This window comes from Protopterus annectens, chromosome 7.part0 (genome assembly GCF_019279795.1).
Source record: "Protopterus annectens isolate FY-2018-M chromosome 7.part0, PAN1.0, whole genome shotgun sequence".
NCBI classification, from domain to species: domain Eukaryota; kingdom Metazoa; phylum Chordata; order Ceratodontiformes; family Protopteridae; genus Protopterus; species Protopterus annectens.
The window spans coordinates 1252569390-1252593421 of NC_056739.1; the positions used below are offsets into that span (position 1 = coordinate 1252569390).

The 24032-nt window shown below is 40.9% G+C and overlaps 1 protein-coding gene across 2 annotated transcripts in view; it reads left to right on the forward strand.

Annotated features, from left to right (window-relative positions):
- MAP2K1 (mitogen-activated protein kinase kinase 1) overlaps positions 1-24032 on the forward strand; it is a 1005884-nt gene that overhangs the window by 502156 nt on the left and 479696 nt on the right. For both annotated transcript variants that reach the window (XM_044077867.1, XM_044077866.1), the window contains exon 5: positions 11358-11409. In XM_044077867.1, the coding sequence (XP_043933802.1) occupies positions 11358-11409 (52 nt within the window). The remainder of the gene's footprint in view (positions 1-11357; positions 11410-24032) is intronic.

Here is a 24032-nt window from a genome sequence, read left to right on the forward strand (position 1 = left end):
TCCATTCTTCAAAGGATAATGATTGAGTAACAGAAAACGCACAGAGATTGACTAGAAGAGTCATGAGTAAGTTGGACTTGAACCAGAGGTCTATGTTGGGAGGTCAAGAAGGTTAGGAAGAAGACCAGGAACAATGTGAAATTAGTGAATAAGTAGGAGAACTGTAAATCACTGTGCACATTAGGTATAGTTTATTCACATGAACTGTGGGTGTCCTTCCTTATCACTGTTTTCAGTATTCCTAACAAAAAGGATCTCCTGCCAAAGATAGCCCAATGTTTGGCCAGTGTGCCGAAGCCTTTAGTACTTACATGCACCATACGCTACAAGTACGCTTCTGGCGCAAGGCATAGGGCATAAAGTTGACATACAGATGCGCACATTCAGAACTACTTTGGCACCAGTTTGAATGCCATCTTTGCATCGTCAGTCTGAACACCTTTTGCCTGTGCTGGGGTTTATCCTTATCTTCTTTTTTCTTTAGTGTTGGTTGGCTTCATGTTTTCTATAAAGGGAAAAATGTCAATGTGGGAAGCATAAAGATCATCAGGACCAATGTCTCTTCTGTTTGTGTGCTTCAGACAACCATACATTGGCTCAAGGTGCTGTAAAGGAGTATTCCCATCCTAAGGGTCAGATGCCGACCAAGAAAAAGGCCAAAATAACTTAGGTCTGATATAGCTGCTGTCCAACCTACCCCCCCCCCCCAGACATCTCTCTTGAGGCTAGTAAAAGACCAAAGGATCATCCAGTCGTGCTTCAGATTTTTCTGACACAATCCCATTGGAGGCCAGCACGGATCCAACTTCTCGTAAGTCCTCAGAGGCTTTACAAACATCTGCTCCAGACATTGCGAGGGAACCTTGGCTGATTATATCTGAGGGACTGGGGAGATTCCACAGATATTAGTGAGGGAAGAGATCCCTACTATGCTTATTAAATGTCGCCAATGATCTGACCCTCCCAAGGTATTTCATGCAGATGTCCCACAGGAAAAGGAAGAGAAAACCAAGCATATTTCCCCTGCAGTTAAGGATCCCCCGATGAGAATGGCATAATTTTTACTCAGGGGTTGCTTAATGCTTTAATGGCTTTAAAGCCTCCTCAAGGGGTGTCTGTGCCTACCCCTCCCTGGTCTTCCTCTCCTTTTAAAAGACCTAGGAAGCAGGATTCTTCTGATGAGGATGAGGATTTGGGGAAGAGTCTTTAGTGCACTCTTCTCAAATCCCTTCTTCTTTGGACTAGGATTCAGAGGAAGAAGATTCTATTAGCCTAGGCTCTCTCTTAGACAAACTCTCCTTTAGGGACACTATTTCCTGTATGATGGAGTTCTTTAACTGGGATTTCTCTCAAGTTTCTGATCTCCAAAAGTGGTGGTATGCGCTCCTCTAGATGGAGTCTCCCAAGCCTTTTGTTATTTCCCCAGTGATGGCTGCCCTTCTAGATACCTTTTCAGCAGCTTCTGTGGCCCCTGATTCTCAACCCTCAGCTCCCAAGAAGCCTGACAGATTTTACAGAGTACTTGATTAATGTAAATTTCTGTATAAATGCCCTTCTGCTGATCTTTCTGTAGTGTATGTCTCTTCTGACAAGCCCTCCAAACTATTGCCCTCTATGAAGCTGCTTTCAGAAGGATAGTAGGGCCATGGAGAGGTTGGCCAAAATGTTTAATACTGCTGCCCCCTTGTCTTTTAGGGCCATTAACTACTAGAATCATATGACCAAGTATGTTTTGGCCCTCTTTTCCCAGACTTTTCAAGTAATTTCTGAGCTTCCTGACTCTGAGTGGAAGGTTTTTGTCTCTTCCTTTTTTCGTTCCTCCTCTCAAGTTGCCCACCTTTTTATTAAATGTAGTTATGATGCAGCTGATGCTTCCTCCAGGGCTGCTGTATTTGGGTCTGTTGTGAGGCATTACACTTGGCTTCATCTTCAGGCTTTGATTGATGACATTAAGGCCAAACTGTTGAATGCTCCTTTAGATAATAAAAATCGTTTTGATGCTGCTGCTGCTGCTGCTGCTGAACTTTTCATGTCTCTCCAGGACAAGGGTAAAGCCTTGCAGGAGTTGAAACATATTTTTCTCTGTCGTATTTCTAAGTTTCAGGGGAGTTACCCCTCCAAGTCTGCTTTTGTTCACAGTCTCTCCCTCTACCCAAAGGTAAAAAGGTTTCTAAATGAGTGCCTCTTGCTAAGTCTACTCAAATCCCTACTTCCCAGAAACCTACTTTTCAGGATAACCTGGGTTCAACTTGACAGTTTGCCTCCCCTTTCCCTTGGGTAGGTTCCCTTATCTCTCTCTTCCCCTCTCTCTTCCAGACTGGTTAAGAATCACAACAGACTCTTGGGTTCTGTCCATTAGCAGCCAGGGCGTTTTCATGGTTTGGAAATCCCTTCCTCCCTTTTTGGGCATCCCTCAATCTCTTTGAGAACAGCTTCCTCTCTTCCTAGTGGTGCTTCATTCTCTTTTGCTTCAGGACATAATTCATTGTATGTCCCCTGCCCAGCTTGGAAGGGGGATTTATTCCAAAATGTTTTTGTTCCGAGAAAGTAGGACACTTGGAGACCAATTCTGGATCTTTCCCAGCTCAACACCTTTCTCAAGATTCTTTCCTTCTTAAGGTTATCTCTTCAGACCCCCCCCCTTTCTTCTACCCCAGGCCTTTCTGGTCTAGATGTATCTCAAGGATGGCTATCTCCATATCCCCATCTATCCCTCCCCCTTTCAGGTAATTTTTACATTTCTCTGTTTCTTCCTTGCATTTTCAGTTCTTTCCTTTGCCCTTTGGCCTCTCTACTGCCCCAGGGGTATTCACCAAATGCCTCCTCTTGTCATTGCCTTTTACAGGATGGGATAATCGGCTTATTCAGGCTTCCTCCCTCTGTGCTGTGCTTCAGGACCTCCAGTTTACCATCTCCCTGTTCAAGAGTTTGGGGTTTACTATAAACTTTCAGGTATCAGCTCTGACTCCTTCTCTGGATCATGTTTTCCATGGTTGCAGGATCCAGACCATTCCCATGCTGGCATCTTTGCCTGCTGCCAAGGCCTGTACCTTATTGCCATTTTCCAATGTCTTCTTTCTCTGGCTTCATTCATGGACAGAGACTTTCTCAGGGTCCTCGGGTTCATGACTTCCATGATTCCTATGCTCCCTCAGGCCAGGCTGCATATGAGAAAGCTCAAGTCAGTGTGGCTGCAACATTGCCACTGCCTGGACTTCCCAGTCCCTTTCCTTCCTTGTCTCAAGCTCGAGCTTCAGTGGTGGATTCATCAACTTTCTCTCAACCCGGGGCTTCCTCTTCAGGTTCCAGCCCCAATTCAAGAGCTCTTTACAGATGCCTCAGACAGGGGATGGGGGGGCCTCCTTTGGCTCTCTCAAGATTCATAGCCACTTACCTCTTCATCAGCAATCAGATCACATCAGTATGTAAAAATGATGAGGGCTGTGATTCTAGTTCTTCAGGCTTTTCATTCCCTCTTTCATCTTGGGCCCCTCAAAGATATTACAGACAATACCACAGTGATGTAGGATATCAACAAAGAAGGGAGGTACAAGGTCCTACCTTCTTTGCAGACTATTTCTTCAGGTCTGGGAGGCAGCTCTCCAGTATCTGGTATCTCTTAAGGCATGAAATCTTACCTCTTCTGTTGGATGCTGCTTCAGGCTTGGGAAGTGACTGTCAGTTATCAGTTAACTCTTCAGGCAGTATACATTCCTTCAGAGCAGAATCTAGTGGCAGACTTTTTGACCAGGTCCAGCACACAGGCTCACAAATGGATGCTTCACAGAGATGTGTTTTTGGCCATTGTCCGTCGGTGGGTTATTCCTCAGGTAGATCTTTTTGCTTCCCCTCTGAGCAGACAACTTCCTGTGTTCTGTTCTGTTCTGTTCCAGAGTTCCAAATCCTTTGGTTTAGAAAGTGAACGCCCTTTCTGTTCCTTGGAAGTGGCTGTTCTGTATGCATTCCCTCCCCTTCCTCTGTTACCACGAGTCTTGCACAAGATCAAACAGGTTTCTCCCAAAATTTTGCTGGTGACCCCCTTTTGGCCCAGACAGTGATTGTTGATTGTATTCCTACGAGTGTATACATTATGTGGTTTAGAAGTAAGTCAGAGGTTCTTTTTATTTGCACAGTCATTAACTTTTGTGGAAGGGTGATGATTAATTAAAGTGCAGTTTTTGAGTAGAAGTGAGAGGTTTAACTTAGAAGTTTGTTTCTGCAGGAATGCAGTCTGTCTTGATGAAATAAATTGTCCTAAGGAGATATTGTTCCAGTGGGAGATCTGCAACATTGAAGTGATGTCACTAAGGGTAACTATTATAGCTGAGCAAGTATTCCAGTGATAGGAGGGTACTGTTGGGTCCCACAGGGGGCAGCAGTCTCAGTGGAAGTTTATCTCCATAGTGTACAACATAAACCTTCTACTGAATGTAATTTTGGTCTAGAGAGAATAGGAGCTCTAGCAGAACCACATATACTTAATCTTTCCCTTTGCTTGCAAGTTCTGCAACAGAGATTTTGTTAGAAATTTTCACACTTGTCACCCAGTATTCTTGGGGAAATACTAGTTTCAGGTAGGGACCAAATTCCTTGAGCAAATACCTTTTTCAGATGTTTACCCAGAGCAGGTTACTAGTGTAGTAATGGACTCTGAAGGAGATTAGCCTGTCAAGATAAAACAAGGAATACCAAGAACATTGTATAGGCTTGCAGGTGTGTAGGGCAAGTGTTCTGCAAGAGAAGATGGAAAAGGTGACAGGGAGAAGGAGGATCAAATACTTACCATGTGTTTAAACAGAACCTCTGTAAGTACTTATCCATTAAGCTGCACAATTTAGTGACTGGAGACACCACTCTTGTATGCTCTGGGATATGTACATTGTGCAGTCTTGTACAGGATGACTTACTTTCACTTCTTCAATATCTCATATTCAGTTCACGTTGCTTGAGCATGCTGGCTGGGGATGGTATTTGCCTGTACTGCTAATGTGTGCTTCTTTGTAAAGAGAGATTTATATGCTTGTGTATTATGATATTCTAGGTGGTCTAAGGATAGTGTAGTTTAAAGAAAGGGCCAGGCAAGTGTTACATTTCCTGTCAGTGACACTGTTTCTCCAAAGTGCAATTACCTTGAAATGAGAGTAAAAGCATTTGGGAGTTTTGGGGGGGCTTGCTCTCCACATGAGGGTACAGGAGACCTTGTCCTTTACAAAAAATGCATATTTTTTAATGTCATTTTTGCTCAAAAATGTTTTCTGGTTTACCATGCCTAATGACCATCATGCCTGTGTCCTCATGGATTTGGGCCTGTTTGTTCCATTGTTGTGGGAGTCCACTGAAAATGACAGAGCTAAAAGCCATCACAGGGAAGCCGTCACTCAGGCAGCCAAGAGGGTTTCTTGTGTCCTCACTAGAATTCTGGATGTATAGGGATGTTTCTAATTACACTAACTCCACATCTGGACAGGGAGAGGTGTGATCTACTTCAGAGCTGAGGCTGTCAGTGCCTTCCCCCATGTTTGTGCATGCTTCTGCACACCGACTGTGAAGACTGCCACCAAGGGCTGGTTTGGTAACCAAAAGCCCACTTCCAAGCCATGATTTACATTGCTGTCCCTCCTCCAAGATGTCATGACATTCTGCTGCCTGCTGTGCTCTCCCTCTCCCCCACAATGAGCACATATATAGTACCCCCTACTGACTCCTTAAGCCACTGCTTGAACTCTGATAATTCGGAACACAGTGAGACAATTATCCCTTTCTACCACCAGAACTGGCTGAAACACTTTCTTGCAAATTGAGCAGGTTAAGTACATGAATTCCAGAAATGTATGTGGTAGATTTCTGATTTATGAGCTGTTATAACTGGACAAGTGTGATGTGAACCCTTAGGTAGAGAATCTTAGTAGTGGACCTGTCCTGGATTCATATATGGAGGGTGGCCACCTTTGCAGTTAGTCTGGTTGCACAGTAGGTTAAGACTATGAGCTGCTTGACAGCTTCTTGTAGTCTAGGGTTGGATTCATCAGCAGTGGTCTCAGACTCAGTTTAGTCAAGGGCTAGATGAGGAAAAACTGCTGATCAAAGTGCTGACAAAACAACGAGTGGCACAAATAGAACAAGCATAATGTATCTTTAATATTTTTATAGCATCTTTTCACTAGAAAAGAAAAGACATAAAAAAATGAAGAAGTCATTTATGTCCTTTGACACTGGCTCCCTCCCACCTCTGAAAAACTCATGCTAGACACCTGTGCATGTCTGGAGTTATGGAGGCTGAAGTAGAAACAGTTTCTTGCATACATAATGTACTTCCAAAAGGGCATAGTGTCTTCCTGAAGTTGTTGGCCAGCTCTAGGAATGAGGCAGACAACACTCTCAGAAACTGTACAGTCCCATGCTGGTCGCCCTGAGCACCTCTAAACTTTGTTTTTAAATCTGTGTTGCATTGCAGGTCAGTAAGCTCCATTTGTAAGTCATTAGGAACACTGTCAACATCTGCAAACAGTTGTAAATGTACACTGTGAATTTTGAAGTCTAGAAATCAATTCTCAAACTCTTCAAGTAGCTAATCTATGAAACCTACATAAGCAGCTCCAGTGAAAAATGCTTGCAACTCTTCCATCATGATGGACTGGTATGCTGGAAAATAACAGAGGTTGTTCTCTGACACCTGCTTCTTCCACATTCTCAGTTTGGTGGCGGAGGGTGTCACACTGTCATATATCACTGTAATCAGCTATTCAGGACCTTAGAGCTTGCGATTAAGTCCATTCAAGTGGTGTGTTATGTCCACAAAGAAGGACAGATCTAGCAACCAGTGTGGATCACCAGGCTGTTGGCAATACATGTTCCTTTCCACCATGAATGCTTTAATTTGTATTCTCAGGTCTAAAAGCCTTGCCAACACATTTCCCCGGCAGAGCCAGTGTATCTCTGGAAAGTAGAGAATGTTCCTATAACTGGAATCACACTCTTTGAGAAATGCAGAAAGCTGCCAATTGCTGCAAGCCACTTGAATGAATGTAATGTATGCGTTTAATAACTACTAACATCACATTCTGAAAATTTAGTGATTTATTGGAAAATGGCAGTTGATGAAGAATGCAATGCAAAGCTATGGGTGTCTGTAAATTTTCCTGTTCCATCTTTTTCTGTATTAGGGTTGCAATACCACTTTTCTTCCTAGCTATTTATGGGTCATCATCTATGGTTATACCAATGAATCCATGCCATGAGAGCCTTGCATTGTCAATTACATCAAACGGCTTCTTGAAAGTATAATTTCCTGTTGTCCTGCAATGCAAAGATATCAAACACAGTAACTTTTCAGTAACATCAAAGTCAACATTCACTTCCCTGGCAAAAATAGCTAGGTGTGCAATATCAGTGATATCAGTGCTTTCAGTAGCTACAGAATAAACAGTAAATTTGGTGGCTTTTTCACAAAGCTGATGGTAAATATCCCAGTGATAGCAACAGTTTTAATTTATTCTCCATTCAGTCTCTCTATAAAAAAAAGTTAATAGAACAGCAGCTTTTGTATCGACGTACATTTTTTGGAACACGTCAAAAACAATAATGCTTGATGTTACTGATTTACTGCAGTCCTCAGTGATTTAAACAAAAAGCAAAGCATTGCATTAATATCGACTCAGTCTCTCCTTTACACACCATACCTCTGAATGTAGTCCTGAACTACAGCTGCTGTTGTGTCTTTCGGCTTTTCCCGGTTAGGGGTCGCCACAGCAGAACTCCGGTCCGCTAATGATTGGCAGTAGATTTTTACGTGCCGAGTTGCCGACCCTGACGCACAACCTTCAACGAAGGTACGCCCATTCACGCATGTCTCCACACAGAAGACGGTCTAGCTGAGAATCGAACAGGACAACGTCTTGTTGTGAGGCGACAACGCTACCGCAGCACCACCACCGCAGTCTTAGTCCTGAACCTTAGCCCAAAAAGTCGACAAAAATAAAATAATGGGTTTAAAAAAAAAATCACACACACACACACACACACACACACACACACACACACACGCTGATTCTGTCCTTAAGATTTTTTTTCAGCACAAGTCATGGCATCGCTTTTCATTTACAAAAATGCTCAGCAACTTAACACATTTACAGCATAACAAAACCAAAGACCACAAGAGAAAAACAGACAGCAGAAAAAAATCCCAAATGAAAAGAAAATACCTCTTTAACTGATATAAACAGAGAACATTCCATGGAAAAAATACTTCATAAATGAAGATTACTCTGGTTCTGATTTCAAAACGTTTGCTTCCCGCCATAACTGCAAAAGGATTCCTGTTCCTGTAGTATTTCACGAGTCCAGTAATACTCCATGAGTTTTAAAGAAAGAGCAATAACAGGCAGCTCTAACTTATCTGCAAAAGTGTGGAAATCCCAAGAAATCTCTGAATCTGATAGGCTTCTGCACAGTGATGTCTGATGTCACAGAGAAGAAACCAATTAGGTTGTTAGAAAAAATAAGTATATTTTAAAAGTTATGGCAACATGGCTGCACTGAAGCAGGAATAAGTGGTTTTGTTTTCAGAGAAGGTCGCGCTACAGGCGGACTGGCTAAAAACGTACATTTTTTCAATTTAACAAAAAAAAGATAAATAAAAATCTCCCACAGCATTGCTGCTTTGATGCAGCAAGATAGTGACTGTGCAATCAAGGAGGAAGCACTGTAGATACAAGTAACTTAAACTGTGTGCAAAGAGTACATGCGGTCTTGCCCTGTTGGTTTGGGGTCACATCTGGTCTGCAGGCCGGCAGTTTGAGACCCCTGGTCTACTGTGTACTTCTGAGCAAGTCACTTAACCAGTGATCCTGGTTCACTGGTGAAGAGAGACACTTGCGTTTAGTGGCCTTTCCTGGTAATTATACAAAAAAGTCAAATAAATTGGCATCATGATGTGGTGTTTAGAACATGTTAGTGTGCCTTGCCCAGTTTGCCTTTCTTCCATTTTTTTGCTTAAATCAAATTGGATATTTTGTGCCAAAGTTCGAGAAGATACTCCACTAAAAAACAAATATTTGTTAGTATATACCCTATATACCGAGTACATTGTGCTGCTGGAGTTCTCGGGTAAAAAAGAAAAAGGGATTGGTAATTTCTAAAATTCATATAAATCTATCTTTGCATTGGCAATACATCAGTCAGCATACTGTAACACTGGGGATGGGACCTTCCTAAAACAGAGTCCATATCCATAAGCATTATACTACGTTGAACACAAACATTTGCCTGTAGCCCTTCTTATAGGTCACACCCCATTTCATATACAAATATGCTTGTTAGAGTTGTAAAGCTTAAAATATTTATGAAAATAAAATAAACACGAGTTTAACTACAAGTAGGAGAGACGGCACAGTTATTAATTTGAGTTGAGCGGAGATTTTCAATACATGCAGCTCTATGAGATGCAGTTAAGATTTTATTCTGACATTAAATGCTATATGTTGTTATGGTATGATTTAATTGATTATATTTTGTCATGCTCCTTCCCTATTATCTTTATAGGTTTCATTCTAGAAGGGCAGGAGGTAAAAATATACCTTAATGGTGATAACACAAATGTTTATAAAAGTAAATTGCAGTTGAAAGGATGAAAATGTGCTTTGAAAGGTTAAAGGAATGACTGGAAGTATTGCCAGTTAGATTCAGAGCAAAGCAGTACCCTGTGAATCAGAACCCATTTAAATGTGCACATTAGATCTGTGACTCGGAACCCATTTAAATGTGCACATTAGATCTTTGACTCAGAACCCATTTAAATTTGCACATAGCTTGTGTGGTATTGATGAATACAAATGGAAAGGAACTTGGGAGATAAGGAGGGATGCAGTGGAACTGAGAGATTCTTTGGGAGAGGTTTCTACTTGTAGATAGTGAAAGAGTGTGGACAATGAGTGAAAGCTCAGTTGGGGTGTGGTGTGATGCCTGGGAACCTTCTCTTTGCAAGAATATGCATATAGGAAAATGTCCCAGAGGAAGGCTGCTAACATGCTACAGTATCTATAACAGAAGTTATATGAAGGGAGGCTTATGAACCTTGGATGTATTTCCTAGAGGAAATGAAAATGAAACAAGAACCCAATGGAAAGGACTTCATTAAAGTTCAAGTTGGTCATCTCTCTCAAAATAATTGTAGGTGAAGGACGAAAGAGCGTATTTGAGATAAAAACAGGAATAGCTCAAGAACAATGTGTTTTTTTTTACACAGAGTTGGAGGCATCTACAACAGCGTTTTTGAGGGACAGGCATTGAATCAGAAAACTGTGGTGGTTATATGGGAGGAGTAATGCAGATTAAAAGATATATATGCTGGAGGGATAGATTCCTGTCCCAGAGACTTCCCATACTCTGGAACAAACTACCTATCTATAGCAAACAAAGCTCCTCATTAACACTCTTCAACAAAATTCTTGATAATTGGATGGGAGATAGGAAATTCACCCCGGGGATCACCTCTGTGGCTCTGCTCGACAGGGGCACAGGAAAATAATTTTCTTGGGTGGCGAAAGCCAGGATACCTTTTTGGCTAGGTTTATATAGGCCTTGGGGCCAATAGCCTAGTACCTACCTATGAACCTGTAGAAGGAAATTGTCTGCTTTTAAGCCATGATCTATGGCTTGACTAGCACAGAGAGGAGAAAGTAGATTGGCTGTGTCCAGCAGTCCTTTTCCACTGTCAAGTTGTGCTTTTGTCTCATCACAGGAAGGGTAAAAAAGCTGGTGTTTTACAAGGAGGACCATCTTCTTGTATGTCCATTTAGGGCAGGCCTGTGTCCAGCAGAGGTTGCCCTGGATCATTGTTGTAGTGACAGTTTACTGCTGACTGGTGTAAGCTAGCACTGGAGTACCAGTCTCTTTTTAAAGGCCGAGATGTATAAATGATGCAGTCAGTCGTCCTCCTGTTGACCCATTAGTGAGCTGTATCTGCCTAAGTATTTAATCTGCAGTTGTGGCCTTTGGGAACAGCATGCTGTTATGTCATGCTGATTCAGGCATACATGTTTTTTACTCTGGCCACGTCTAATGCATTTTCCTGTTTGTTAGTATTGTGTCAGTTACATAATATACTGTAGTGTATTATAATGGCATTTTCTTTTCTGTATTTCACACCAAGCCACAGGTACATGCAGCAGTCATTTCCTGCTTCCTTTTTGTTTTGGTATTTATTTGGGTAGTACTTTAAAACAACTGTACAAGAAAGCCAAAAAGAAAAAAAAAAAAGACAACGAATGTATACATGTTTGCTTTTTTCTTTTGTTCGTGCTTTTTGTTTATGTAAACTGTGAAAGTAAAATATTTTGAAATTGTTTTGTTTTCTCCAGGTGATAAAAGGGCTGACATACCTCAGAGAGAAACACAAGATAATGCACAGAGGTAAAGTGAGACATTTAAGCTTCCATATTTCTTAACGCATAATACAGATTAATTTCTTATATAGCTTTTTTTTAGTTGTGAAACAACCTCTTTGTGAATTTATTGATTTTCAAGTAGAGGAAAACGGTGGTGTCTCAAGATCCAGGCCATACACTCAGTAGACCACCACGTTTCTGCTTCTGGCATTGCTGAGCACCATAGAGGTCTTGCTATCTTAAGCTGCTCCCCTAACTTCCATAATGCTCCTGGGACCTTCCTTCTCTAGATCTCATTTGCCTCTTAATGTACCAGATAAGATTTCTGGCTGTTCATGCTTTTGATCATTGTTCGTAATAATGGGGCTCAGGACTTGATCCAAGAAAGGTCACCCCAGGAGTTGGATTGCACAGGTGGGGGTGTTCCCACCTTGATAGACACCTGAAAGAGGCATGACTACACCTGCATTACTTGGGAAGGTCTGTTATGCAAATGTGGCAGTGACATCACAAATATATTAAAACAGCAAACGTGCTTATAATGGAGCCTGGAACCTTATCACCTTTAGCAATGGCACAAACATCCAAGATTAGGATCCATGCAGGCTAAACCTTCATTATTTCATGTAAAACAAGTCGTAAAAGTAGGTATGTAACTGGTGTATTTTTAAACAATTAGTATGGATTTCTGTGTATTATTTTTTATTATCCCATCTCAACAAATATCTGTGCTGATATTGCTTTATCTAACCTCTCCTTTTGTGATCACTTTTGCCAACTTACTCTTAATGGATATACTTTTCTCAGTTAATATTTCTTTTGAGAATATTACTGCAACTGCTGATATAAATTTGTTTTCAAATTACCTCATGTTATTCCATTGTCATCCTGTTCACAATAGATGTATTTTATCTAAAGCTGGTATTTAATCTTATGCATACTGCTGCAACTTTTGATATTAATTACTTTTATACATGTTCCCTTTCAGTGTATGTTGAATCTGTAATCACTGTACTTCAAATATTGTTTACACAAAGTGTCTGCTATAATCTCTTTGCAAGGTTTTCTTTCACTAAATATGATTTTGGAGCTTTTCTCCCTGGGCCTTCACTGAAACACCGAAAAGAGGTCTAGCATGACCCATTTGGGTCTTCCCGGTAACCAAATGCAAATAAATAAATAAAATCAGTTCTGAGGCACCAACCATCACATAAAAATTACTTGGCTTCTGGAAACTTCTTGCACTTATGGGTAGGAGCCAGTCATTACCAATTCAGACCCTCCCAGGTGGCAGTGAGGCTGCATGGAATTTGAATCTTTCTAGACCCCGATGACTAGCTCCTTGTATACACTACCACCATGGAGTCTTTGAAACAGTGGGAGTGAGTGATGCAATTACAGTGATTTCTTGTGAAAGCACTCATTCTGGGCCAAATCAGTTCTTTAGCTAACCAGCTCAATCGATATCTCCTGCTTCCACACAAGTGGTCTGTAATTATGGCTATACCATGGATAATTTTTCCATCTTTGAGAGTAGCCTTGCTGTGGTCTGTTTGTATCTCCATCTAACACAAAGTACAGCAAATTCTTTATCCTCATCCTCCACAAGATCAGATGTCCCCGGACACACTAGTTCATCCTTGGCCGATGAACTTACTATATGCTTTCCCCGTTACCATCATTCATGCGGTTTCTTCAGAAGGCCAGGTTATACAAGACCACATGTATTCTCATAGCCTCATTTTGGCATCAACAAGTATGGTTCTGCCTTCTTTGGCCTCACTTAATTCAGAATTCCTTGCAGCCTCATCCTGGTCTGCTCACTCACCCTCACCTCCACTCTGTCTGACTAAACACTTGATTATTCCACTTTTGTTTATTACTTGGAACTCTTGGAATACTCTTACAGCATCCTAGAATGGTATATACGCAAATGTAAGATTCTCCAGGCTATCCTGCCACCAGACCAAATACAGGTCTCGCACCCTTCAGTCTGTTTCTTTGCTTGGTCATTGGTGTTACCTCTGTCTTTGTTTATTCAGATAAGTGCCCCATTGGAGAACTTTCATATTTTTTCTATTGTGGTGTTTAAAACTATTATATGTCAGCTAAGTGGGGGGGGTGACATGGTTTTAGGCAGATTCATTATAATAACCTACAGTCCCTGTTCTTGTTTTTTCTTGGGGATGGATATTACTATAGGCATTATCAGATTTGTAAATGATTTCTCCCAAAAACTCTGCATACATGTTTTTTAATCAGTAAATTCCTATTCAGAGACCCAGCACTTGAAATACTTCACCCTCTAAATTTGATGCTCTGCCCGCTCCAAAAAAGAAATGTAAAAGTTCTAGACCCAAGTCATTGTCTGCCCTGTTGGACTCTGACTTACGAGGTGAGCTATTGCAGGGAACCCATGGTATGCCTGATCACTTCTCAAGTTCCTGTGACCACGCAAGAGACTGGTATGGGGTCTCATTCTTGCATGTCCACTATGACTGATCATGCCAATACAGTTGAGAAGGGGGAACTAGGACTCATTATTTCTGAGGGACTGGAGGGCATACCTCAAATCCTGGTTAGGGAGGAGGTGACTGAGCGTTTGAGGTAAACCAGGAGTCAGATCTGCCTCATTTTATAAAAGCAGATGTCACTCCCTAAGAAGAGTAAGAAAAAAAGGCTAAGAATGTTTCTCCATTTCTGATGTCTCAAGAAAAGAAGTGGATGGAATTTTCACAGGGACTATATAAGACCATTTTGTCTCTAAAACCTCCTTCCTTTCTTTCTACTTCATCTCTTTTTGCCCTCCCTCAGAAGAGACAGCATGAATCCCCTTCTGAGGAGGAGGAAGAATTTGATTGTGATGAACACATTCTAGCATATTTTTCTCATATTCATTCCCCAGGACAGATGGCGTGGACAGATATTGAAAGGAGGTATACACTTCTGCCAATATGGCCTTTCTGGCATTGAATTATCACACCAAATGTCAAAATGTCTGCTGTCTGTTCTTGGTTAATTGAACAAGTCTTTGACTAATCTTGAAGTCTTTGAAACTCAACAGCAGGCTATTTCTCTGGTAGGTTAGACTACTCAACTTGCAAGATATACCATCAGATGTAGCTTTGAAGTAGTGGATGCTTTTTCCAGGACAGCTGCTATTGGATCTGTCCTCAGAATATTTCCATGGCTTCATTCCCAGTCCCTTCTTAAGGATATCAAAGCTAAGCTATTAGACTCCCCCTTAACAGGAACATACTGTTCACCCTGATGCGTCAAACCTGTTCAAATCTTTAAAGGAGAAAGGAAAAATAATGCAACATTTCAAGCACTTTCTCCCCTCTGTTCCCATGTATCAAAGGACTTATTTGGCTAACCACTGCTTTATTTCGTAGAGAGACAAAATCTGTACAGAAAGGCAAGAAAATGCTAAGAAAAAGATTTCAGGAATAAACTGCAGGAAACCTCAAGTTTGGTCTGGAAAACATCACTTTCCAGACAAATCAGCCTGCTTCCTGCCACCCCCGACTAACCCTTTTCCCTTTCAGCTTGGCAGCGCATCACTTCAAACAGGTGGGTTCTTTCTGTTATTTACCAAGGCTAGAAAATGACTTGGAAGGAACCTCCAGCCTTCAGAGGTATTCCACCTCCTCCTGCCAACCAGACACACCTTCTCCCTCTTGTTTTACACTTCACAACTGCAGTACCACAGAATCTGTCAAACCACACCATCTAGGGAAAGGCTTCTATTGCATACTTTTCCTAGTGCTCAGAAAAGAAAGTAGAAACTCAGTATATAAACAAATGGGATGGGAGTAAAGTTTTACCAACTATGCAAACAGGCCGCTTGACATGGGATCAAACTGTAAATGTAAATTTGTGCCTACAAGCAGTTTGCATTCCATCCCAGGACAGTGTTCTGGTGGATTCACTAAGTATGTCCCTGAAAGACCCAAATAAATGGATGTAAAAAAGGAAGGTCTTCCTGGACATAGACCACAAATGGGGAACTCCTTAGATATACTTGTTTACCCCCACTCATAACAAACAGCTCAGACTATTGTGCTCCAGGATCCCTTGCCCCCAGGACTGGAGGATGGATGCCATGTCTTTTTCATGGGAGGGAAAGATTCTTTATGCCTTTCCATCACTACCCCCATTCCCAAAGGTTCTGTTAAAGATACAAAGAGACTGGACAATATCTTGCTGGTGACTCCCATTTGGCTCAAGTATCATTAGATTCCCCTTCTTCATCATTTAGCCATGGTGTCATCATCACAAGTTACCCTACAAAGTGGACTTGCTCACGCAGAAAAGGGGTTGTCTGCTTTATCCCAACTTGTTAGCCCTCAACCTGACATTGTAGATGATAGAATTTGCATCCTTTTTAGACACCAATCTTCTGAAGACATGCTCCATGTTCTCCAGGAGGTGAGGAAACCTGCTACTGTAAGATCTTATATATCCAAATGGAAAAGATTTTCAATCTGCTGTCACATAGAGAGAGAGAATTCCATTCAAACTAGGATTCCCACTATAGTTTAATACTTGTGTGAGCTCTTAAGAGTTGGTCTAGCCTATTCCTATATCAAAGCACACTTATCTACCATTTCTGCATGTGTGCTCCTTGACCATCAACACCCACACTTTCTATAATTGAGGTGAAGCAGTTTCTCAAGGGCGTCCTTCATTTCCTTGGGACTTTAACTTTGGCTTGGAATAGCTTACCCCGACTACCTTTTGAACCAGCTGCTTTGGCATCTTTAAAATTTTGTACCTAGAAAGCCATTCTACTAGTAGCCCTTACTTGTGCAAGAAGGGTTTCAGAGCTGCAAGCCCTAATGATCCGTTCTCCATTTATTATTTTCATTGAAGAAAGGGTATCTCATAGGATCAGCCCTTCCTTTATGACTAACATGGTCAAAGAGTTGTCTCTCATTCAGGCTACTAATCTGCATGTTTTCATTCCAAACCCTCAAAACAAGGGAAAAGGACTTTGGCACTCCCTGGATGTGCATAGGCAACTCATATTTTGTTTGGACAAAACAAAAGACATTAGGAAAACAGACCAGCTGCTTGTTTCTTTCCAGGAAACTAAATTGGATAATCTTGTCTCCAAGCAAACAGTTACTAACTGGATTTCAAAATCTCCCCTTTTTTTGCTACTCCCATCATGGTAAGTCCTTATCCTGTCCAGTTAAGGCCCATTTTACTAGAGCACTTTTTTTCTCTGGAGCCTTTTACAAAAGGATTGATTCCAGAGAGATTTTAGAGTCAGCCACCTTAGTCATCCAGGGATATTTTAGAGTCAGTCACCTGGTCATGTGTGCAAACTTTCACAAAACACTACAGGGTAGATGCTTTCCCTAGATCTAGAACTTGTTTTACTGCATCTATGTTGTCTGAATTAATTGATAGGTCCACTGTTACTGGTACATCCACCCTTTCTAACTGATAAGCTTTGGGAATCACCCAGTAGTATTTGGATACTGCAACAGTGAAGGAAGGGCATAATATAATTGGGTAAAAACTTGCTTTAACAACAGATGTCCTACTGATAATTTTTGCAGTATTACTTCCCACCTCCTTAACCCTTTTTTTCTAATGTTTATTTTACGGATGCTTGTGGACCATGGGGGAGCCATTTCCATGCTTCCCTCTTCTTAGGCTGCCCTTAATCTTTTGCTAGTTCTTTTCCTACGGTATCTCCAATTCTTCTTGTTTAGAAAATGTTTGAGGATCTTACCCTGATGTGCTCACTTGTGTACCATTATGTCCATGGGTTAAGGTCATATATCAAATGTATGGCCATATGGAAAGTTTTTTTGGCTTTGGTACCCTGGCCGGACTTCAGTTTACCTTGGTGAAAACCCACCAAATAGTATTGGAATACTGCAACAGTGACCAGTAGGGCATCTGCTGTTATGGTAAGCTCTTAAACAGCTATATTTTCATTCTGTTATGGTAAGTTCTTACATAACTGTACTTTTTCATTTCCTAGCATATATTTTTTACAGAAGTGTCTCCACCATTAAGGTGCATTTGGCAGCCATTGTAGATTTTCATCAAGGGCTTAACTCTTCTTGGCAGCGCAGCAGTATGTAAGGCTTTCTTGAGAGAGTCCTTCCTACTGAGACTACCCTTAAGAGACTCCATTCCTCCTTGAGACTTGAACTTCTTCCCAGAAAATCAAAAGTTTCCCCTTCTGAGATAGCTGCTACAACAGACTTGAAATACATTTCTCTTAGAAGACATTGTTTCTAGCTGCTGTCAAATCAGTCAGGCAGATGCAGTCAGTTTCCTGATGCCCATCTTACCTCACGTTCCATAACGTAAGAGTGGCATTTTGTACAAAACCCACCTTCTGCGTAAAGTGGCCTCGGGCTTGAATTTTAAGCAATGTATTAATCTGCTTGCATTGCTTAGATGTTCATAGCAACTCTTATTTTCATACAGCAAAAGAGCTCAGGATAGATGTTGAGCTTTTTGTTTCCTGTGCCAGCAGTAAATCAGGCAAGAACATTTCTGAAGTTTCACTGTCTAGGTGGGTGTGATGGTGTACTGAATTACTGGTATACTTCTGGCAATGCGACTCACTGTGCTAGCCCAATGGCTAATTTAAACTTCTTTGAAAGTATGTTAGTTGATGATTGTGTTGTGATTTGGACTTCATTGCACACCTTCCCAAAACACTAAAAGTTGGATTTAATCTCCTGCCCAGGGCTTCCTTTGTGGTGTCTCTTCTTGATTCCAGCCAACATGTTTGCCTGGGGACTCTGTCTTGACAATTGAAGTGAATAGACTAGATCATGAGAGATATGAAAGTTATGCACTCACCATAGCAGTAGTTCTCCATATTCCAGGTCTTTATACATCAGCATCTGTGCCCTCTTTTCCCATCCATTTTGCTGTAACATGGCTGAGTTTCTGGAGTCTTTGCTGTCAGGGGGACTGTTTTCCCTGCCTTGTTGTTCCACCTGAAATTGTTGTTTACATTGTTGCCAGATGCTTTTTTTTTTCATGTCCCATTTTTATCACAGCCAAACCAAGTCTGGAGAAGGAAGGCCCTGGAGCATTATTGGAGTTAGGTAAAGAGCTTGAGCCAGGGAAATCCCTGTGATGCCTGAGTTAGTTTCAGCAGAAGCAACCATTACTGACTATTGAAGTGATTGAAGCATATGGATGCAGATCGTGGAGTTGAATTGTCACGATAACTATATAACTTTCTTTCTTTTTTTTAAGTCTGCATTTTTGTGGACCTTGCATGATGGGCTTATAATTTCCAGCTCCTTATTCTGTCTGCTGTTCTGTGACGCACATAATGAACTTAACTGTCATCATATGGGCATCAGGTGGGATAACCATTATTTCCAGTCTGTGAAGAGATTTTCTTGTATCCTAAATCTTTTCAGGAATGTCCATGCAGTAGTAATTCTACAGCAGGACTTGTTCATGCTTCCTCACATAAACTGGCTTTATGCATTTTCGTGCTGTTTTGCAAGAGGTTAAACCTTTGTAGGTTGTTACGCTTCAGGATTTCACCTGTGGACAGCCCTTCAGTGATAATGACACACAGTCTCTCCCTGGGATAGAACTCTTAGACTCCAGTCATGTGATCTACCACCACCACCATCGCTCTTTGCTGAGGCTTTCTAGTTGAACCCTGGTCAAAGCAACTTTCAAGAAAAAAATAATCCTTTTTGCAAGTGGTTCACACTTTGTCATTATTTTTACAGCAGTAAACAAGACAGCGTTGACGACAGTCAGTGCATGCTGTAGAGTAAGAACTAAGCACAGTTCATTTTCTAGAAGCACATGCCAAACTTGGACAGATTGTTTTTAATTTGCAGTACATGCACTAATGCATAAAATAGCAACAGAGAAAAACCCATGGACTTATGAGTCACTGCTTCAACAAGTACATTTTAAGGCCCTATAATCTGCTTTGTAAAGTAGTCCTTTCTGCAAAGTATTTTTCTGCCTGGTAACATAGAGGGATAAAGCTCTGACTACGACCCAGGCATCCCAAGTTCAAGTAAAGGCTCCAGTGCTTGATGGCACAAGCAAGGAACGATGAAGAGGTGGGAGGTGTGCATGCTCAGGGCACACTATCATAGTTTGACTTCCTTGGTAAAGACTAGGAAATAACTATGAAGTGCTGCCTGGAGGTGGGCAGGGCATCCTGCTGATGTCAACTTGTTACAGAAGTAAGGGGTGGATCAGCATTGCTGCTTACTGCATATGCCACCTTAATGTGTTACTGGACTCATGCAAAGGTGGGGAATAAAAACAGAAAAAAAAACATTCCCTGACAGCAGTGTAACACTGCCCAAGGGGCCCCAATTTCCTCACTGGCCTTAGATGTGGTTCAGGTGTAGCCTGGAGGAGGCTAAGGTGAGTGCAGTAGACCCAGTAGATGAGGCGTGCAACTGAGGGGTAGTTGTCCATTAGTGATGGAGAACTAAAAGGGTGAAAAAAGTAATACTTTTTGCAATACTGTCTCAAACCATACTGCTTCCATCTGCCACCCATGTCCCTAACTATTTCTCCTCCTCTCTACAAATCTTACTTACCTCCAAACAGAGCACTATGTCCAAGCCATGCATTCTACCTTTTGATCTCTCTTCTAATGTGTGTTTGCCAAACTTTTGTAAAATGTTTCAAATCCTTGTCGTTTGAGAGTAAGAAGTACTTCTTGGTTAATTGTCTTTGTCTTGATCTTCTAATCACTTGTTTAGAAATGAATTAATTTGCTCATTGTGTTCTAAACATGAAGATATTTTGCTGGCCTCTGTTTTTTTATTTATGTCTTGTTGTTCAGGTGAGTGCAACTAGCCCAGTGGCCTATTTTCAGACACCAAAAGTGGCATTCATCAGACTGAGGGAAATTTAGCCAGGACACTTAAGAAATCCCCCTTCTTTTTACTCAGATAAATGGAATCTAAGTTTAAATGTTGTTTGAAGGTTGGCACATTCAGGTATGTGCAGCGCCACTGTTGTGCTGCACTGCAGTCTCAATATTTTTGTTTTTGTTCTCAGGCTTGACCCATTGACTTCCCCTTCCTGTATCCAGTTGTCCCAGCATTCTTCCAACAGAGTGAGAACCACCTGTCCCTTTTGTTCCTGGTGGGGGCAAAAGTCAGGTGTTAGGGTACCTGCCAGAGTGCATATAATACCGACTGTCCTATCTTCACCCACTTGGCAGCCTGCAAGCTCTACAGTAGCTGCTCAGGAGGTGAATCTACATTTCCACTCAGGACCAATTGGTACACTGCTTGCAGCGCTGGCGTACTGTGCTTTTCATGCTGCACTGATACACCTGCGTTTCTGAAGGTGTCACTGGTGTAGAAAGAGAAGCTGCGTTCTTCCCTCCCCTGAGGATGAGCGAATCTGTGTCTGCCGCTCTGTTTTCATCCTTCCCCACCTTGTCCCTTCATTGCCCATGCCACTAGTCACTGTAGTATTTGTATTAAAGTCAAGCAGTTAGTGAAAAAGTGCACACAATCTTCTGATCTTAAAGGCAGGTTTAATACCTGTTGGTACACTGACGTCTTTTTAAACAAGAAACATCTTTATTAAAGTCATATATGACATAGGCAGTCATACATTTATATAAATGAAAACAAACCGTACTGACAATTTTAGTTGCAAACATTATACATCACTTATAATCTGTCCAGTCATTGTCAGTCAAACATTACATATCTCATTCAAATTCTTAATTCTTTTAAACCTTGTTCCTCCTCTGCATGCATTGTTCCCACAGTTTTCATTTTTTCCTATGTAATTTGCTCCTACCTTTTTTCTAAAGATCCCAGTTGCAGTTGTTTTATCGCTGTTACTATATTTACTACTTCTAGTAAAGTTGGTTTAGACTTTGATTTCCAGTTTCTAGTAATTGCTTTTTTGGCAGCCACCATAATTAGACACAGCAAGGCCTTACTATGTCTAGACAATTCTGATTCTGTATCCTAGCTCAGAAAAATCATTTCCTTAGTTACACCAACTTGCTCACCCAGTGTCTCTGATAGAGTAGTCTGCAGGTGATCTTTAAAGACTGCCAAATCACTACATTCTCAGAAAATATGTTCACAATTACCTTTTTCTTCTCTATCACATCTCCAACATTTGCTGTCTATCTGAGGAAAAATTCTTTGTAGTCTACTTGGGGTATAAAAATACCTATGTAAACACTTCCAAGCAAAAATCTTAAATTTTCTAGACTTTGTTGTATATTTGGGAGACATACATATATCCTCCATTGTTTCTTTGTGCGTGGCTTTTGCAATCTCTCTTCCCAATCCTTTCTAACCTCCTCTGATTGATTCTTATAATTGTCATACATTATTTTGTTTTCGTTACTAACTATTCTTTTTTTAACAGCAGCTTCTGTTCTAGATTGTATTAAAACTCTACCAGTGCTGATCTTTTACTTAGGATCCCCTTATTTCTTTCTCTTTGCCTATACTCTGTCAGTCCTTGATAGGGGAAGGCAATCTCTAGCTTGCAGTCCAAATAAATTATTGGCCTCTTCTCATTCTGTTACCTTTCCATCTCTTATTATTTCACTGCTAGTACACTGACATTGACTGCCTGGGTAGTTATTCAAACTTCAGAATATATGCAGATAAGTTGGCACTTCTGTTTCATGTTAAAGATACAGACATTTATCTTGGCCTTCCAAAAAAGCTTTAATGTGCTAACAGATTGGCTAGTTGAGCAGATTGTTACTTAAAGGAAAATAACAGGATTCTATTATTAAATGCTCAACTTCTCTGTCTGTCTTCCCCCTATTTACTATCCTTGCTATGAATAAACAATAATACAGTGTTTGAAATATTGTTAAATCTACTGTTTCTCTCAACTAAAACAGTACCTTACTATACTGTGGTGGTTTCACTTTCAAAAAACTTTTATATCACCATGGAAAAGCTTGCTGCAGTCTCCCAATTCATTGATGTCATCAAGGCCAATGAATACAGGTGGTTTTCTGGCTAAAATGCCATCACCATGACCGTTCTGAAAACCCACCCATGCTGCAATGTCACAGCTCCCTGGTCCTTCCCCTACCTATACAGAAAGTAACGTCTAGAACAAGGAAAACAGTACATGAGTCAAGAGTCCTGCTGTGAGCTTTCAATCACAGCAGGTAACAGCTCAAATTACCCTTAGCACTTTGACAGCTAGGGACGTTAGGTGTGAGGGGGGATGAGAGATAATTCAAAGCAGTACAGTTCAGGCTTCACAAAAGCCTGCAATTTAGCCATTCTAAAAAGAAGCAGCAGTAAAAAGCACTTTGTAAGTCTGTTCTGTGGCATTTGCACTGTTTGTGTTTTAAGTAGTCACTGAACAGCACAAAATGTTACTTAAAACTAACTGACTGAAAGACAGCAGTGTATGCTTGTAAAATTAATGCAGTGACAGGAGCTTTAGGAAGAAAGAGGCCTGTGTGATGTAATTTTTACAGACACGCACTGCATTGTGGGATACCTAGAAGCAGACTAAGCAATCAAAGTTACTTCAAGATGCCAGACCCCATGTGGTCAGACTAAGAAATTATGTATAAAAATATTTAAAAACCTGTAAATAGTCCCAGACTGGTGTTAAAATGTAGGAAACACCAAACCATGATGAAATAAGCATGTTTTTTGAGTCTTTGGGTGTGGTTCTCCTTTAATGAGAAACAATTAAATTTATACGGCTTGGTAGAATTGCTGGCCAGAAGACAGGCTTAAATCCTGTACATTTACTGCAGCATTTCAAAATGTGTAGAAGTGTTGTCTGGGAGTGCGTAGGTACTTAGGAGGGCATGCAAATCAAAAGATGACCATAGATCAGTCAAAAACTTAGAACACTATACAGAACAAAAACAGTATCAATCACTTGAAGCAAAAAATGGTCCCTTCTTTCTTAACTGCTGTAACCAGTCTGCCTACGCATTTTCAACAAGCTTTGTAAAGCCTTTAAAATACTAGCATGCATTTCAAATGATGTATTAGCTGGTCCACATCACTACAAAGTTTTATAGTTGTTCAAATTGATGGATTTAGTTAATGCATCATATACTCACATTTAAACTATTAAACCTTAGCTGTTGTCCTAATCTCTCAAAACTAATCGCCTGACATGAGCCCTCTGAATAACCAAGGTCTTCATTCTTCAGTTTTCTATGTATCCCTAAAATAGCTAGTAAAGTAAGAGACCTGACCCTAAGCTATTTTCTTTATGCAAAGATCTCCTTCCCATCCCACATTGGGCATTAAACCACTACTTTGCAGAACTGCATAAAGGTAACTGCCTTTAGAAACAAATGTTTTTGTCAAATGCAGTCATACAAAAAATAATTACTGTATTTTCGAATCAGTAGTGCATACACATTTTTCACCCCAGCCTGCATGACTCTAAACCTTCTTCTGTCTTTGAGGAGAGCATTTTTAACAAGTTATTACTATGTTTTCAAATACTAGGACATTTGAAGATGGTGGCTGATTGAGCAACGCATTGATTAGAGCTCTGTCGGTTACAGTACTAAGAAGTTGACAAAAAGCCCGTGAAAGCTATTGGTTATGAAATAATTTGGTTACTTACTAGTGATTACATTACCTGTTTGTCCAAGAGAAAAAAATCTGGCAAGTCAAAAGGAAAGCT